We start from the raw sequence: 18,461 nt of genomic DNA, 5'->3' as shown, positions 1-18,461 counted from the left end.
CTCGTAGAGTCAGTGAGCTTCAGGCCCTGGTAGCCCAGGCCCCTTAACACCAAATTTCATCATAACAGAGTAGTCCTCCGCACTCACCCTAAGTTCTTGCCAAAGGTCGTGTCGGAGTTCCATCTGAACCAGTCAATTGTCTTGCCAACATTCTTTCCCCGTCCTCATTCCTGCCCTGCTGAACGTCAGCTGCACACATTGGACTGCAAGAGAGCATTGGCCTTCTATCTGGAGCGGACACAGCCCCACAGACAGTCCGCCCAATTGTTTGTTTCTTTTGATCCCAATAGGAGGGGAGTGGCTGTAGGGAAACGCACCATATCCAATTGGCTAGCAGATTGCATTTCCTTCACTTACGCCCAGGCGGGGCTGGCTCTTGAGGGTCATGTCACGGCTCATAATGTTAGAGCCATGGCTGCGTCGGTAGCCCACTTGAAGTCAGCCTCTATTGAAGAAATTTGCAAAGCTGCGACGTGGTCATCTGTCCACACATTCACATCTCATTACTGCCTGCAGCAGGATACCCGACGCGACAGTCGGTTCGGGCAGTCAGTTCTTCAGAACCTGTTTGGGCTTTAGGATCCAACTCCACCCCCCGAGGGCCCTGTTTGTTCTGTTCCAGGCTGCACTCTCAGTTGGTAAATTTTTTTAGGTCAATCTCAGTTATGTCCTCGCCGTTGCGAGGCCCAATTGACCATGGTTGTTGTTTTGAGTGAGCCTGGGGGCTAGGGATACCCCATCAGTGAGAACAAGCAGCCTGCTTGTCCTCGGAGAAAGCGAATGCTACATACCTGTAGAAGGTATTCTCCGAGGACAGCAGGCTGATTGTTCTCACAAACCCGCCCGCCTCCCCTTTGGAGTTGTGTCTTCCCTTGAAGTGTATTGTCTTGCTACATACTGGACTGGCCGGCTCGAGACGGTTTCGGGCGGGAAGACGGCCGCGCATGCGCGCGGGCGCGCGAGGACTAGCAAAGGACTTTGCTAGAGAAGTTTCCGATTGGAGGGGCTGCCGTGGACGTCACCCATCAGTGAGAACAATCAGCCTGCTGTCCTCGGAGAATACCTTCTACAGGTATGTAGCATTCGCTTTATCAGAGACTGGGCTTCTTTAAGTTTGAGAGTACCTCTAGACCTGTTCTTTTCTCCTAGAATATTCCTTTCTGGTATCTGCCTTAGTTCTGTTTAAAAAAAAATAGAAAAGAAAAGGAAATTAATGAATACATATTAAGAATTGAGAATATCGTTTTTAGCACAGGATCGTGGGCCTTCAGGAATTTCTCTCTTCTACTTCTCAAGGCTTGGCAAATTTTGCTGTTTCTTGATGTCTATTCCCAGTGTTATCCTTTCTGTTTTGCGATTACATGATACCACAGTAGGCTACTCAGCGCAGTATGTGGTTTTAATTCTTTATTTTTCCAGAGCTCAGAAGTCCAGAAAAAGCTCAGAGCATTTTTCTTTTTTAGATCCTTCTGTCCTTGCCTTTTTCCAGTTTACTTGTTCCCTTTGCAGAGATTTTATTTTATTTTTTAAATATCTGGTTTTAGACATTTCAAGGCAGTGATTTTTTCGTCATCTTTTGAATCTCTGAAGAGGTAAGGCGGTGATACCTAATACTACATTTATTTGGTTTTCTGCACCTATCTGTTCAGCCCTCTCCTTAGGGTTCCCAGGCAAGTGATTTAACTTAAACTCTTTGGATTTTAGAATTGGAAAATCCTGCTCTTGGCGTGACCAAATTTATCCACGGCTTTTATACACTTCACGGTAAGCTTGAGCATGGATTCTTTCAGGTATTAAATTTGTGTGAGGCTTTCATGTATATTTCCTCTGTGTTCTGCAGAAATGCTGCAGATCTCTCATCAGCTTTAGGTGCTCTATTTTTTTATGGTAAGTTCAGCATTCCATTTTTAGGGGCCCTTTTACTAAACTGTGGTAAAAGAGGACCCTGTGCTAGTGGTGGTGGCCGTTTTTTGCCACATGCTATGGCCCCTTTTACCGCAGTGGTGAAAATAGTCAAAAATGAAATGGCCGTGCGCCTTTTAAGGGGGAACACTTGCTGCGCGGCAATCCTTTAGTAAAAGGGCCCCCCAGGGGGTAGTAACCTGGAACTACCATCGTTCCAACACGGGTGCCGGCATTAGTTCCACCTCCAGTGTACACCATTTCTAGCGGAAATATTGAAAAAATATTTCTGCAGGGGGTTACCTGGCGGTAATCAGGCAGCATTGTGCGCTGCCCAGTTTCCGCAGTTAGCACAGGAGTCCTTACCGTCACCTCAATGAGTGGTGGTAAGTGTTACCCCCTGAAATGGCCGTGTGGCAAGTGCAAACTTACTGCACAGCCATTTCACTTTTGGCTATTTTCACCAGCTAGGGTAAAAGGGGCCCTGGCACGCAGCAAAAATGGCCACCGTCATGAGTGCAGGGTCCCTTTTACTGTAGTTTAGTAAAAGGGGCCCCTTAGGTTCCTCTTCATTTGTGTTAGTTGTATTTTCTCTGTTAGTAGATATAAGGACATTCTACAGTGCTAATCATTGTAGAGGTTTTTTCATTATATTCTACCTATGTTGTGATTAATTTTTTTTCCTTTTTCATAATTTACCTTTTCTGTTTCAAATTTTTAAATATTTTTAAGGTGTTTTTCCAGTTCATGGAATCATTTACGTTTTTGTTGAAAGTATCTGTCTCTCCAACCTCTCTGAATTGTTTTTAGTTGTTTCCTTATATTTAGCTTTGTTTGTATTGCTTAACCTTGTAGAATACTTTTTCATTGGCTTTTTATTTAGGGCTCCTTTTACTAAGCTGCGGAAAGCACTAGTATGCGCCAGTATGCACTTAGCACAGCTTAAAAGGCCTTACTTACCGTGGGACGTGCTGTGCATAAACCATGCGCTAAAAAATTTCTTTATTTTCTCTGAGGGGCTGTCCGAGGGAGAGGGGGCGTTATAGTGCAAATCAGTGCAGCCACATTACTGCACGCCATCTGATTAGTGAGGGATTTGTGTGTGAGTCCTTACCGCATACAATATAGGAGACAGAAAGGGCTCACATGCTAATTTTTAATGGACGAGTGCTAATGACAATATTAGAACATGGCCAATAATTCAGAAAATGGAAAATCAGCCATTTTCTAGCTGTGGTAAAAATGGTCTTTGCACATGGGAAGGACCCATATAAGGGTTCGCTAAGGCCACTTTTTATCACAGCTTAGTAAAGAGACCCCTTAGTGTTCTAGTTATCCATGTGTATTTTTTCCATCTACTTTTATTTGTAGCTAAGTTCGTTTTGGTCCCTTTTTTGGCATTGATTATTCTGTTTTTTTTTGTGTGTTATTTCTGCAGTGTTTTTTTGTTTTTTTAATTGAACTTCAACATTACATTCGAGAACAATTTAAATACAGGAAAACAGAAAAAAACATAAATGAGAAGTATAAAACCACACAATTATAACTGTTAACCCACAATATGTAGGATTCAAGAGAGAAAAAGAAGTGAAAATTGTTTCATTCCCATCTATTGAAAAAGAAAACATCTAAACCACAGTTGTCCAAACTCAGTCCTCGATGGCTGCAATTCATTTAGGTTTTCATGCATATTCATGAAATCTATTTGCATGTCCATTATATGCAAATAGATCTCATGCATATTCATTGGGGAAATCCTGAAAACCCGACCTGGTGAGGTGTGTACCTCCGGTTCATGCTAACCCAGTAGTAGTTCTCAACTCTTCTTCTCTTGTGACACACTTGAGTTAGCATTTTTAAAAGAACCTTAGCTGGGATAAAGAACATTTATAGTTCATACTACAATATTATTCATGTACGTGACACACCAGACACGAAAATTGACAGCTGAACAAAGCATGCCGAAATATTTCATTGTTTAACTGTAAGTTTAGTATGAACTTTCCTATCCTATATCAAAAGCTATATGCAGCACATCAGTCCCAAATTTTCTCAATTGTCATATAACAAAGTAAATATATATACAAATTCTGGTGTTACCTCAGCAACGGCTACACAAAATGCCTCCACTTCCATATAATGTGATTCTTCCCAGCTTGCAGACACTGATAATTGTAAAGGAAACACCAGGTACCTGTATATAGTGTGTACAGCGCTGTGTGTGTCTAGTAGCGCTATAGAAATGATTAGTAGTAGTACTATGTACACCAACTTTTTGTGACACACCATCTACTTCCTGGGGACACGCTGGTTGAGAACCACTGTGCTAACCAACTACTAGTGAAGTGGAGACACCTTTTCTAGCCACCAAAAGCTCTAGAAGCTGCTTGGGCTCAAAAAAACATATAATTATTACCACCGTAGCTAATATAACATATTGCAGGAAATTTTGAAATATATGATGCACCAATGTCTAAAGCCTTCTGGCGTAACCCCAGAAAATCCTTACGATACGATGCTTTTGGATCATCTGAGACAAATCGGTGAAATACAGATCAAAAAGCCCAAAAACTGATCATGAAAATGGCTGAAGAACAATTTTTCAAAACCATGTTGCTATCTGGTTCTAGTGCAAAGGTTAAAAGCATAGTTGTTCTAGCAGTTACGAGTTCTAGGGAGCTTTCCAAAAATGCTGTTACATCCAACTCTTGAAAGCCTCTCCCCAAAGGGCCCCGGTATCCCCATGGCTGTCTTTCCAGTGGAGAGTTTGTGCTCTTAACAATGAGAGGGAGTTCCTCATTGAAAAGTTTTAGAATTTTGCACAGGTATTTCCTCACCATTCCCAAGGGGGATATCAATGGAGATTTAGGAAAGTTTATAAATCTCAGGTTATTTCTTGGTTTGATTTTCTAAATGTTCTATTGTCCTCAGCATTACTTCTGTTTCCTTTATTGCAGCTAACTCTATTCTTTTAATATCCCAGTTTGAAGCTCCATCTTTGTCAGTTCTTTTTGTTTAGATATTTCATGTACCTGGGTATCAACTTTTGCATTAATGTCCCCAGAATTCTAAAAAAAAAAATACCTGGACCATCTGTTGTAAGGATGTAAGTCCTTAATAGCATCCCAGAGGCTATCCATATTGTTTTGCAGTCCATTGCAATTTCCCAAAATGGGTGTTTATCCACAGAGGCTCCAAAGTCACTGCTACAGCACTAGCAGGGTTGGCTGACTCCTACTCTACACTGGAAGCAGTACTGCAAGGTGAAACTTCCCTCCTGCTCCGGGGGGGGTGGGGGGTGGGACGAACACTCTGGTTATTGGCTCTAGCACATCGTGCTCTGGCTTTCTGTTCCCAGGTCTTGGGGGTGCCTGCCTCTCCTTCGGGCGCTAAGAACCCCTGGTGAAATCAGGGGATCCTCCGATGTAGTTGCCGTTGTTTAGGCTGTAAGAATGCCAACCTCGTGAAGTGTTGCATGCACCAGCTTTCAGGATAGAGCTCTGAACTTGCGAGTAAGTTTTTGCCAAATCCTTCTGTCCTCTTCCCCATCACTGGAATTTGTTCAGGGACTTCAGCACTGTCACATATTCGTAAGACCTTGGGAGCATTCCAACAGCACATCTACCTTGAACGCTATCTTAACCCCCCACTCGCAATGTTTTCTTTTGTGGGAGGGTTGGTCTTCTTGTCTGTTTGTGCATGTGTAAAAACCTTTGCTTAGCAGAGCAGGAACTAGGAGAAGGAAGCAGCAGGCTCAGTGGTGGGATAAGAATTGGTTTCTATGACAACACCAGACCTGTAACAGAAATAGAGGTGGCCTAGCATGATCACAGGATTTGGTGTTCTGCAGTATAAGAAAGGTGGATGGTGCAGAGTGAAGACAACTAGGCATGACAAAGATATGAGCAATGTGCTGGGATTGGGGACTCAACTCTCATCAGGAGAGGAGGAACTGGCCAGGTGAAAAATTGCCAAATGAAGCTTGATGAAAAGAGAGAGTACAAGTTAGGAAAAAAGGGCAATGAAGAGACTTGAAAATGTACACTCCTATACACATACATACATTCACACCATCCTACACAACCTGCAACTCTTTCAGTCATCTTCCCACCATTACCACTCACAGATACACAAACTTTCATACCATCAGACCACACACTGACCCTATATACTTTCCTCTCATTGACATAGCATCTGCATTGCTACCAAGACACATTTTACCATGTCTTTTCCCACAGAGTCCCCTACAGTCATGTCTAAGTGTACGAATGGAAAAAGGGGAACATGCCTTTGCTTAGCAGAGCAGGAACTAGGAGAAGGAAGCAGCAGGCTCAGTGGTGGGATAAGAATTGGTTTCTATGACAACACCAGTTCTGTTTTAGCGAGTTAGCGGTTTTACTTTTGTTTACCTGATCAGCTGTTCGTGATGTCGGAGAAGTTGCAGCGGTGTTCTGTTTGCTAGCGTAGGGGCCTCGCTTCGAGTGGGGTGTGTAAATTCTGCACGGCGGTTGACATTTCTCAGGTACAAGGTGCAGGTCTCTCTGTTTCATCGGGTCCGATTCGGGTAGCGCTCAGGCGGTCGCGTCTCCCGCTCCTTTGTTGCCGGTTTTGGTGGGAACGTCCGCCATTTTGGATGCGGCCGGTCCTAGTGTTTCTCGGGCTCCTCTGGTCTCACTGTCCGCTGCTCCTGCTGCGGTCCTGGCTCAGGGGGCGGTCGGATTTCCCCCTGCTTTTGTAATGCAGATGTATCAGGCATTTTTGCTGCAGCAGTCTGCCCCTGCTGAACCTCTGGTAAAGAATTCTGTGGAGGTTTCTTCTGTGCCTGTGAAACGGTTCAGACCGTCTGAGCAGGCAGAGCAGGATGATTTCTTAGAGCCTGAGCAGGAGTTCCCTGCTCTGGCAGAGGATTCTTGGGGTCCTGAGGCAGACTTGTTTGAGGATTGTTCTCATATGGGTGATGGTGAGGAATCCCTTCCAGTGGGGGAGGATCCTTCGGTGGTCAGAATTTTTCATAGGGATGACCTTCAGGAGCTTATTTCGCAGGTTTCTTCTACTCTCCGTTTTGAGGATGAGGATAGTAATGTGGCGAAACCTAGGAAGGTGGACTTGTTGATTAAAGGAGTTCGCAGGTCCGGTAAGTCTTTCCCCATGCATCAGGACATTAGGGATGTTGTCCAGGCTCAATGGGAGCGCCCGGACTCTGGTTTTTGGCTTGCTAGAACCATGAACAGGCTATACCCGATCCCGGATTCTGATAAAGAGCTTTTAAGTCCTCCTGTGGTTGACGCAGTGGTATCCGCGGTGACTAAGCGTAATACCGTCCCGGTGGATGGCGGCACGGCTTTGCGGGACCCCCAGGAGCGTCGGATTGAGTCCCTTCTGAAAAATGCCTTTGATGTTTTGGCTCTGGCTGTGCAGGCCACTATCTGTGGTTCTCTGGTGGCACGGGCGAGTTTTCGGTGGTCTGAAAGGATTTTAGACCGTTCATCTGATGACCTTGCTGCTATTGATAATGACGTGGCTAAGCTGGAGATGGCTTCAGCTTTTTTGGCAGATGCTATGTATGATTTGTTGCGGGCCTCTTCAAAGTCTATGGCTTTCTCGGTGGCTGCTCGCTGTACTCTGTGGCTGCGGGGTTGGTCAGCAGATGCGGCTTCGAAATCTAAACTTAGTAGGTTTCCTTTTAAGGGTTCCATCTTGTTTGGTCCTGAGTTGGATAAGTTGGTAAGTAGCCTTGGAGAAGCTAAAGTCCCACGGTTGCCGGAGGATAGGCCTAGAGGTTCGGGGCGTGGACAGTTTTCGGCTCGTAGCAGAGGTCGGGATTTTCGTCGTTTTCGTTCTGCACGAGGGTTTCAGGGCCCTCGGTCTCGATTCTACCAAAGGTCTCAATCCTTTCGGGGAGTTCGTCGGGGAGGTTGAGAGTCCGGGGGTTCCTTTTCCTCCGCCTCCAAGTCTCAACAATGAAGGTGTGCGGGCCCAGCCTCTTTTCCAGGTCGGTGCTCGGTTAGCGCAATTTCAAGAGAGGTGGGCCCAAGTTACTTCAGACCAGTGGGTCTTAGAGGTTATTCGCGATGGGTACGCGTTAGAGTTTGCTCGTCCCTTGTCAGAGGCTTTCCTGCAGTCCCCTTGCCGATCTCGCGTCAAGGCCGCCGCGGTCCAGCTTACTCTTCGCAGGCTGCTGGATCTTCGAGCGATTTCTGTGGTGCCGGCAGCGGAGAGGGGCCAGGGCCGGTATTCCATTTATTTCCTGGTACCCAAAAAGGACGATTCCTTTTGTCCGATTTTAGATCTCAAGGCGGTCAATCGAGCTCTGAGTGCCCTCGTTTCGGATGGAGACTCTTCGGTCCGTCAAATACTTAGTCCATAGTTCCCTAGAGATCAGCAGTCTAGTTTTAAGAAAATTAAGGAGTTTCAAGTACTTAATCTGACTCATTCTCCATGACTTCCAGTTGTTGCCAAATTATCCTGATAAATATTGCTTATGAAGCTTGCAACATAGGGACATGGACCAAGGAGATTAATTATTGCTCAAAAGTCTATAAGTGTGATTTCTAACTGTCCCTGGGACTGCTTTTCTGCTCCCTCATTGGCAACATCAGGGCTTTCCTCTTCCCCATACTCCACAAGACAGTAAACAAAATGGAACTCTGGTCAGGCTATACCCAGGAGCAACCGCACATCAGCTCCATCTTGGTCTGTGTGTGTCTCTTTCTTGCCATTTTCTACTGTTTTTGAGTGAATGTTATCAACAGTTAAAAGACAGAATGACAAAACATCTCAGATTGGTATCCATTGAATTGTGGTGCTCTCTAGAGATGAGTATTATCTTCCGTTCTGTTTAACATAATACATCTTTGTGATGCACTATGAAGGTTAAATACTAATTTCAGGTTTGTATGCTGATATTTTGCTTTTTAATCCATTTCTAGTTGGTTTGGATATCCAGACTTTGTCATTAACAATAAGTTATTCATAATATAAAGTATCACATAGCATGTAAATTGAGTTTATCTTGTTGGGCACACTGGATGGATCATTCAGGTCTTTATCTGCCGTCATTTACTATGTTACTATGTAATATAGCTTGATTTGTCGTAAATAGGTTGGCCATAAATAATGCTAACAATGATAGTCCTCTTGGTCAGGTTTTATTGAAGATTATATACTAATGTAATTGGAGGTACATTATCTTGGTATCATTTTAGACTCCAGGGTTTATTTATCCAATTTAGATCCTGCCTGTCCAATACATCTAAGTGGGTTACAACTTACACACATAAAAATTAAAACATAACTTAAAAATAAAACATAACATATAACTATATATATATATATATATATATATATATATATATATATATATATATATAAACTCGGTGAAATGTCTCATGAAACAGAGAAGTCTTTAACTCTTTTTTAAACATTAGTAATGAGGTAATTTGGCACATTTCCAGACAGAGTGTTCCACATAGTTTGCCTAACTATCAAAAGGCCAGAAGACACTGGCTTTATGATCTTAAATCTCTTGAAGAGCAAAACTGTCAGACTTTGCGCAATGGCTAATCAGGCATTGTTATGTAAGGCCTTAAAAACTAACATCAAGATTTTAAACTTAATGTGCCAAACAATGGGAATCCAATGAAACTTAATAAGTTGTGGGGTTATATGATCAAGCCTACCCATGCTGCCAATCACCTGAGCCACAGAATATTGAGCCACTTGTAAGGACCTCAAAGATGTTTGTGGGCGATCACAAAAAAGGGTGTTACAGTAGTCCAAATGAGGCAATACATAACTCTGCACCACAGAACAAAAATCTTCTGCAGAAAGTAAATTTTCGAGTCTTGTAATTTATTGTATTTTAAAAAATACAGTCTTAATGACAGCAGCAATTTGTTGCTTAAATAATAAAGCAGAGTCCAATGAAGGCTTGTAATTGCTCTGGAGAGTCGTATGTTTTAGTTGAATGTGAATTGTAACCGTCATTCTGGCGGGATACTGGAGGCCGAAGCGTGCTCCCATCGACTTCAAGTGGGCACGCATGCTGAGAAAGGCCTTCCTTTTTCGTGCAGTTGTTTTTGCGAGATCAGGCACAATTAATATGTTTTTACCTTCTATATGGAGTGATGATTGTGCACGAGCAGTGGTGAGAATCTGGAGAGCATGTGGAAACCGAAGCAGTTTAGCTATAATTGGTCTGGGATGTTGTTGATTGAGCTTTAATGTGGAAGGGGAGCGATGGGCTCTCTCAAATTCCAAAGGAGGATCAAACGTTATGTTTAAAACTGCTGGGATCCATTTTGATAAAAAATTCAATTATATTAGTCCCTTCCAATCCTTCTTTGAGACCTAGGATTCTTATGTTGTTTCGTCGGGATCTGTTAGCCAGGTCTTCCAGGTCTGATTCTAAATAATTCTAAATAATTCTAAATAATTGGAAAACCTCTTCAGTGTTAAATGAACATTTCTGGTGGCAATCTGTTCTAATGTACCACAAGCTAGAATTGGCTTCCGCCACATTCACAGGATCAATAATTAAAACAAATACTGTATGGTCTCCAATTGCTTCCTATCTTAATTTCATTACAAATGAAACTACATAAATGATAACTACCTATCTTAGATTACTATTATAACTATAATTATATAATTCCTTGGCACACTATAATCCATTATATATCTCCATAATGCATCTTTATTTCTTTTGGTTAATGTTATGTACTATTTACATTGTACTAAAATCAATAAAAAAATCTTGAAAAAAAAAAAAATAAAGCAGAGTCCAAAATAACTCTTAAGATTTTCACTGAATTTAAAATAGAGATACATTTTCAAATTGAAAACTTGATAATAGACATTTTTCTCCTGAATGGGACAGCTGTACTATTTGGATATTTTCAATATTCAAAGAAAGATGATTAGCAGCCATCCAGGTTTGTACTGTTCTAAGATACAATTCAATCAGTTTAAGTCCTCCTTCAATTTGAGATGGTATGGAAAATAAAACTGAAGATCATCTGCATATAAATGATAACTAATACCCGTTAGCCAACTGGAAACATAAACAAATTGGACAAAAGAATAGAGAAGAACCTTGTGGTACACCTGATTTCACTGAAAACCACTCTGATCTAGAGGAATTTTGAATCATTTGAAATCTGTGATCCACCAAGAAGGATTTAAACCATAACAGACTGACTATTCATCCTTAGATTGCAAAAGTCATATGTAGTATATTTTGTAAACTATTATAAATATTAAAAGCTTTCTTGGAACCTTTGGATTTCCATCAAGTTGTGCAAACCATGTTTTTGCAATGTCTTGAATAGTCTATGCGGTCTCCCAGAAGTTTCTTTAGATCCTTTACAACTATTACAAATGCTCATCTTATTATAAGAAAACGGGGGTGATGATGCCCTTGTATGAGACTCTGGTGAGGCCTCACCTTCAAAAAGATATAAACAGGATGGATTTGGTCCATCTACTAAAATAGTCAAGTGGTCTTCGTCATAGAACGTATGAGGACAGACTTAAAAATCTCAATATGTATACTTTGGAAGAAAGGCAGGAGAGGGGAGATATGATAGACATTTAAATACCTATGTAGCATAAATATACAGGAGGCGAGTCTTTCAGTTGAAAGGAAGCTCTGGAACAAGGGTGCATAGGATGAAGGTGAAAGGGGATAGACTCAGAATTAACTTGAAGATGTACTTCTTCATGGAATGGGTGGTGAATTCATGGAATGGCCTCCCGGTGGAAGTGGTGGAGATGAAAACAGTGTCCGAATTCAAGAGAGCTTGGGACAAATGCATAGGGTGCTAGGGAGAGTAGATGGCATGGATGGGCAGACTGAATAGGCCATACGGCCTTTATCTATCTACATTTTTCTGTTTCTAGCTATGGTAACAGAGCAGGAGCTGGAAGGAGAAAACATGATTTGCTTTTACCAGGTTTGGTGAACCTTTGTTGTCTGCTTGTTAAATACTGTGTCTGCTTAGTTTTTACAGTCATGAAACTAATCTGTTCAAAATGGCATACCCTACCGACCCAACCTAAACACCTAAACTCTGCAACACAAGCGAAACCAAAGAACGTATGGACAAAACATAACTCCCCCTCCCTATGATCCACTATTGTGTCTTGTACACACGAACCTTATTATACCATTACTGACTTTGTAACCGTTAGACCGGAACTGGCGATCACCAATACGGTACTATGTAGGCCACATTGAGCTTGCAAATAGGTGGGAAAATGTGGGATACAAAAGTAACAAATAAAATAGATATGATTATGGCTCAGTGCTAAGCTATTGTGTACTTGCGTTCCAGTCAACAGGAATTACTACTACTACTACTACTATTTAGCATTTCTATAGCGCTACAAGGCATACGCAGCGCTGTACAAACATTGCTGTATGCCTCCTGTTTCCTGGACCTGTTAGAGTTCAACACAGCCCTGTTTTTATTAATGTTCTGTTATACGAGTTCAGTAGTGGAATACTTTACCACTGGAGATTCATTCATGAAAGTGATAAAACATAGCAGAAACCATAAAAAGCAACACTAAATATGCTTTAAACTTTTAATGTGACAGATTCTTCAGGGTTCGCTGACAGCTTTTCCCCAGCAATGTAGAGCTGTCTTATTCCATATCTTTTCTTCTCATGATAAAGCCACCCGATACTAGCATTGGAATCAGGGTCACCTTAATTGAATTCCTTTTAAAAAAACAGGGCTTTCTTTTGCAATAAAGGCCCTGATATCGGTATGCTCTTGTCTCTTTGCTATGCAAACCACAAGAATAAGGCTTTGCTCACTTTCTCATATTCACATTTTTTTCATATCTTTTCTAGTGTCCAATGAAAATGTAGAGACAACGATTTGAGGCCCGTTTCTCCAGCTCACTGTGTTGCCTTTTCCAGTCAAGAAGTGTTACTTTCCCCACTCCTAGTTCTGTTGCAATTTTTTGGATGGATTCACCTTTGTCTGTTCTATTTAAAATATCAAGTTTCTGCTCTATAGACAAAACAACATTTTTCCGCTTTTGACTGGCCATTTATGAAGTGACCTTCTACAGATCTAAGTGGAAAGAATAGAAATACAGTACTGTAGTAAAAGCAGGGTCCCAGGTCACAATGATGCTGTTTTGCAGTAAAAGCAGGGTCTCTGGTCACAGTGGTGCTGTTTTGCTGTAAAAACTGGGTTTTGCATAAAAGCAGGGTCCGGGGGTCAAAACTGATTCTTTTTAACGGCAACGTGATGACATCACTGGGGGGTTTGTCATATATGCCATATGGTCAGATTGGCGAAGATTGGATAATTAAAACTGTACAATAAATTGACTCCTAATTTTCTCTCTTATTTCATTCTTCTAGTCTAAAGGGGCTCACAGTGTCCTCATCCATGTGATATTCCACTTCAGTATTAAAATCATCTGCAGTGATAAGTTTGGCCATATGTCTATAGATTATTTCTGGTTTTTAATATTATAATCACTGTGGGAATTTTCAAATTCAGAAGTACTTTCAATTGCTTTCTAGCACACACTTTACATACCTTGCCAGGACTACTGGAAATGTAGTTAGGAGTCTTATAAGTGAGAATTGCTAATTTATTTTGCTGACTTATTTAATGTAAATGGACACACCGATACAAGCGTATCATGTATCACTAATCATTTAGAAAAGTAGTGATTCCTATAAATTTGCAAACATGTTTGCAGCATATTCCTTCCCCTCTTCTCATACTTGTACCTTTTCTCTTGTAGGATGTTCTGAATAACATTGACTCATGTGATTTGGAAGATGATGACCTCATGTTGGATGTGGACCTTCCTGAAGACACACCTTATGATAATGGTTTGTATAACAATTAAAAGTAGCTAGGAAACTCATCGCAGTACTTGAATATAGATGATTTATTTAACACTAGTATAAAAGGCCCGTTTCGGTAGGCAATGAAACGGGCGCTAGCAAGGTAATCCCCCCCCCCCCCCGCAGCGTCCTTCCTGTCTCCCCTGCCCCCCCTGCAGCCACCCATCTGGTCTCAGGACCCCCTCCCCACCAACCCTCCTCTGCCCCTGCAGCCACGCATGTGCAGCGGCCCTCCTCTCTCCCCTACTCCCCCTGCAGCCACCCATGTCCAGCGACTCTCCTCTCCCCCTGCAGCCACCCATGTCCAGCAACCCTCCTCTCCCCCTACAGCTACCCATGTTCAGCGACCCTCCTCTCCCCTGCCCCCCTACAGCCACCCATGTCCAGCGACCCTCCTCTCCTTTCCCCTTGCCCCCCTGTAGCCACCCATGTCCAGCGACCCACCTCTCTCCCCTGCCCCCCTGCAGCCACCCATGTCCAGCGACCCTCCTCTCCCCCTGCCCCCCCTGCAGCATCCCTTCTGTCTCCCCTGCCCTCCCCTGCAGCCACCCATCTGGTATCAGGACCCCCTCCCCACCTCCCTCTTCCCTGCCCCCCCTGCAGCCATCCATGTCCAGCGACCCTCCTCTCCCCCTGCAGCCACACATGTCCAGCGACCCTCCCCTCCCCCCTCGGGCGCATCAACTCCCTCGCCACCCGCAGCCGCCAATACTAACGCTGTCCAGCCGCTGCTGCATCTCCTGTTGAGCAGCAGCGGCCAGTACAAAAAGAAAAAAAACAAAAAAAGATTTTAAACCTGAAACACGGCTCCGTAGACAGCCATCTGGCATTGGCTGTCATCTCTGCAGCCGCTCCTCCTCTCCCCTTTGACGTCGCTGCGCTCCTCTGGGGTCTTCCTGCAGGGGCAGTGATGTGGAGGGTAGAGGAGGAGCGGCTGCAGTGACGACAGCCAATGCCAGATGGCTGTCTACGGAGCCACGTTTCAGGTTAAAAATGTTTTTTCGGCTTTTTTTCTTTTTGTACTGGTCGCTGCTGCTCCACAGGAGAAGCAACAGCGGCCGGACAGCGTTAGTATTGGCGGCTGCGGGTGGCGAGGGAGTTGATGTGCCCGAGAGGGGGGGGGGGGGAGGGGCTTTGGTGATGCGCCGGGGGGAGGGGCTTGGGGGGTGCGTCGGGGGGGGGGGGGGGGTAGGGGCATGGGTGCTGCGGAGGGGCTTGGGTGTTGTGCCGTGGGGGGGGGGGGGGGGTGGCACTGAGAGCTGATTGGTAGGCAGGGGGAGGAGTAGGGAAACACGCTCCGTGTGTTTCCCTACTCCTCCCCCTGCCTGGCTCGCGGTTTTGCAGGGCAGGGGCTTGGGTGTTGCGCCGAGGGGGGGGGGGGCACTGACAGCTGTTTCCCAGGCAGGGGGAGGCTACTCCTCCCCTTGCCTTGGAATCAGCTGTCAGTGACATCACTGACGTCAGTGCATTCTAAACTGCCTAGCAAACCACCTCCATGGGAGCCACGGTACCAGGCACATTAGAACGTTGGAGGTGAGAATTATTATATAGGATTTCAGCTGAAGCCCTTAATACATCACATAGATATTTATATATTGCTTCCTAAGAATCCTAATCTAAATAAAGGAGAACAAATAACTCTTGGATTTTATTTTGATGTGAAGCAAATATAATTATTTGGAATTGGTTCCAAAAGCTTCATTGGTTATTAAATGCTTTCCATCTCTTCAAATTTGTTTTCAACATAATTTTTCAGTTCTATAGAAGTGAAGAGACAGTTTTGAACTATTTTAATAATAGGAGATTATAGAGCACTATAGTCTTACAATATTTGAAGGCTTTTTCTTCTGTAGAGACAATGGTTATCTGAGACATATGTTGTGTTTAAACTAGCACAATTTACTGAAACTGATAATGGAAACTTGGAAGCTATGACAGATTCAAAGGGTTGAAACAGATCAAGATACTTTCCTACAAGAGGCATTAGTTTTTAACATGGGTGATAGATATGATTTTAAAATATTTTGCTTTAGATCAGAGGTTCCCAGCCCAGTCCTTGAGACACACCTAGCCAATCAAGTTTTTAGGATATCCAAAATGAATAAACATGAGAAGGTTTATATGCATTGCCTCCATTGTATGCAAATCTATCTCATGTATATTTTTTATGGATATCTGGAAACTTCACTAGCTAGGTTTGTCTTGAGGACTGGGTCGAGAACCATTGTTTTAGATTAAAAGTTGTCCTATATGTTTCTTGGTTATTAAACGGAGTTTGCTTTGTTTGTTTCACTAGTGTTACCTTAGAGTACTGGCATGCAATACTTTCTCAAATATCAATAGAGAGCCAGTAATAGCTGCCGTTTTGGCAAACTTCAGTATATGTATGTTTATATAGCAAAGGCAAAACCATGAAGCCAAGCAACTACTTTCTTGTATGCAGTCTTAACCAAATTTAGCAGTAGTTTAAGAAAAGTAAAGAGGACAGTCCCTGACCATATGTGACATTGTCTGAATCTAACTATACCTGCATAAGGTGTTCACATGGAAGCTTCATTTAATTTAAACTAGTATAATTCAAGATTTGTAACCTGCCATAAACCAATTGGGATCTAAGCAGCTAACAAACATCTAATATAATAAAACGCACCGTGAACGTTCTGAAGACAACGTTCTGAAGTCACTCAAACACTCCCTGAAGGGTTCGTGGATTCATGTGGTGAAGCCAGCCAGCCGTCTCTGTCCCGCCCTCGCGGCAAACGTCATGACGTCGAGGGCGGAAAAAAAAAAAACCAACGGATCGCACCCACGCATGGGGAGGAGTAGGGAAAGGACATCAGACGCAAAGAACCCCGCCCTGCACAGGCAAGCAACGCCGAAGATCGCTGGAGGAGTCTGACTCACTCAGCACACACACAAGACTTCTGCTGGCGGGATTTTGGGCCCCCCCGCCAGCAAAACTACGCGATGGTGGGTGCGATGGCCACGGTGGGTGGGATGGCGGCGACAGGGTGCATCGCTGTGGGTGGGATGGCGGCGGGAGGAGGGGCATCGCGCGGAGGACACGCTTCATTAAGTCTTCTTCTAAAAAGCAGGATCCTCCCTCCCCCCCAAAAACTAAACCATACAACACACACACACACTCTCATCCTCATCTGGCACCGCTTCCTTACCCCCCCCCCCCCACACACACAGACACTTACACACTCACTCTCATTTGTCCACACTTCCTCAAGGCCCCCCCCCCCCCCAACACACACACACTCTCATCTGCCAGCGCTTCCTGAAACCCCTGCCCCCCCCCCACACTCACTCATCTGGCTGTGTTTCCTGACCCCCCCCCCCAAACAACCACACTCACTCTCATTTGGCCACACTTCAACGCCCCCCCCCAACACACACACACTCAGTCTCTCTCTCTCTCTCTCTCTCTCTCATCTGGCAGCGCTTCCCGATATCCCTGCCCCCCACATACACACTCACTCACTCATGTGGCAACCCCCCCCCCACCACACACACACACACTCAGTCTCTCATATCGCACCGCTTCCTGAACCCCCCCCCCCCCCACACACACACACATACTCTCGCTCATCTGGCAGCGCTTCCTGAAGCCCCCCACCACACACACACACTCATGTGGAAACACTTGATAAACCGCCCCCCCCACATACTCACTCACTCATCTCGCAGCACTTACAGACAACCCCACACACCCCTCCTCTTCCAAGCTGAAACCCCCAACACACACCCCCCACACACACCCCTCCAACACACACACACACACACACACACACACTCTTTCTCACTCTCATCTGCCAGCACTTCCTGAACCCCCCTGCCCCCACATACACTCTCTTTCTCTCATCTGCCAGCGCTTCCGGAAACCCCGTACACACACAGACACTCACTCTCTCTCATCTGGCAGCGCTTCCTGAACCCCCCCCCCCACACACACACACACAAACACACACACACACTCATCTCGCAGCGCTTCCTGAAACCCCATACACACACACTCACTCTCTCTCTCATCTGCCAGCGCTTCCTGAACCCACTGCCCTCCCCCCCCACACACACACACTCTCTCACTCGCATCTGGTAGCGCTTCCTGAACCCCCCCCCCCCCCCCACACACACACACACACTCTCTCACTCGCATCTGGTAGCGCTTCCTGAACCCCCGCACCCCTCTTCTTCCAACCTGAACCCCCCCCCCCAACACATCCCCCCTCCCCCTCCTCCAGCACACCAATTGCTTGGGTGCAGTGGCGGCAGTCTCAGACACCACAGACAGAGGGGAGGGGGCCTGACACCAGAGAGACACAGGAAGGGAGGTATCTCTGTCACACACACACACTCTCTCTCTCATATACAATGTTTTTCTGACTCTCACTCTCACACACTCTGTCTCACACTGTATCACATTCACTCTCTATGTGCCACACAGTCACTCACACACTCGCTTGGTCTCATACACTCACTCTCACAGAGAATCTGTGTCTCACACACACTCTCTCTCTCGCACACACACACACACACTCTCTCTCTCACACTGTGTCTCACATACACACTTGCACACACTTTCATTCTCACACACACACTCTCTCACAAACACACTCACACCCAGACTCACTCTCTCTCTCACACACACACACTCACACTTTCACTCTGTCTCTCA

General features: G+C 44.6%; 1 protein-coding gene across 1 annotated transcript in view; it reads left to right on the top strand.

The window, feature by feature from the left end:
* The window catches only part of CCSER2 (coiled-coil serine rich protein 2), a 325,691-nt gene that overhangs the window by 113,681 nt on the left and 193,549 nt on the right, over positions 1-18,461 (top strand). The window contains exon 3 of the mRNA XM_030203369.1: positions 13,675-13,765. Within this exon, the coding sequence (XP_030059229.1) occupies positions 13,675-13,765 (91 nt within the window). The remainder of the gene's footprint in view (positions 1-13,674; positions 13,766-18,461) is intronic.

Source organism: Microcaecilia unicolor, chromosome 5, assembly GCF_901765095.1.
Source record: "Microcaecilia unicolor chromosome 5, aMicUni1.1, whole genome shotgun sequence".
Taxonomy (NCBI): Eukaryota; Metazoa; Chordata; class Amphibia; order Gymnophiona; family Siphonopidae; genus Microcaecilia; species Microcaecilia unicolor.
The sequence above is the reverse complement of the archived record's forward strand: the minus strand, read 5'-3'. Positions and strand labels throughout refer to the sequence as shown.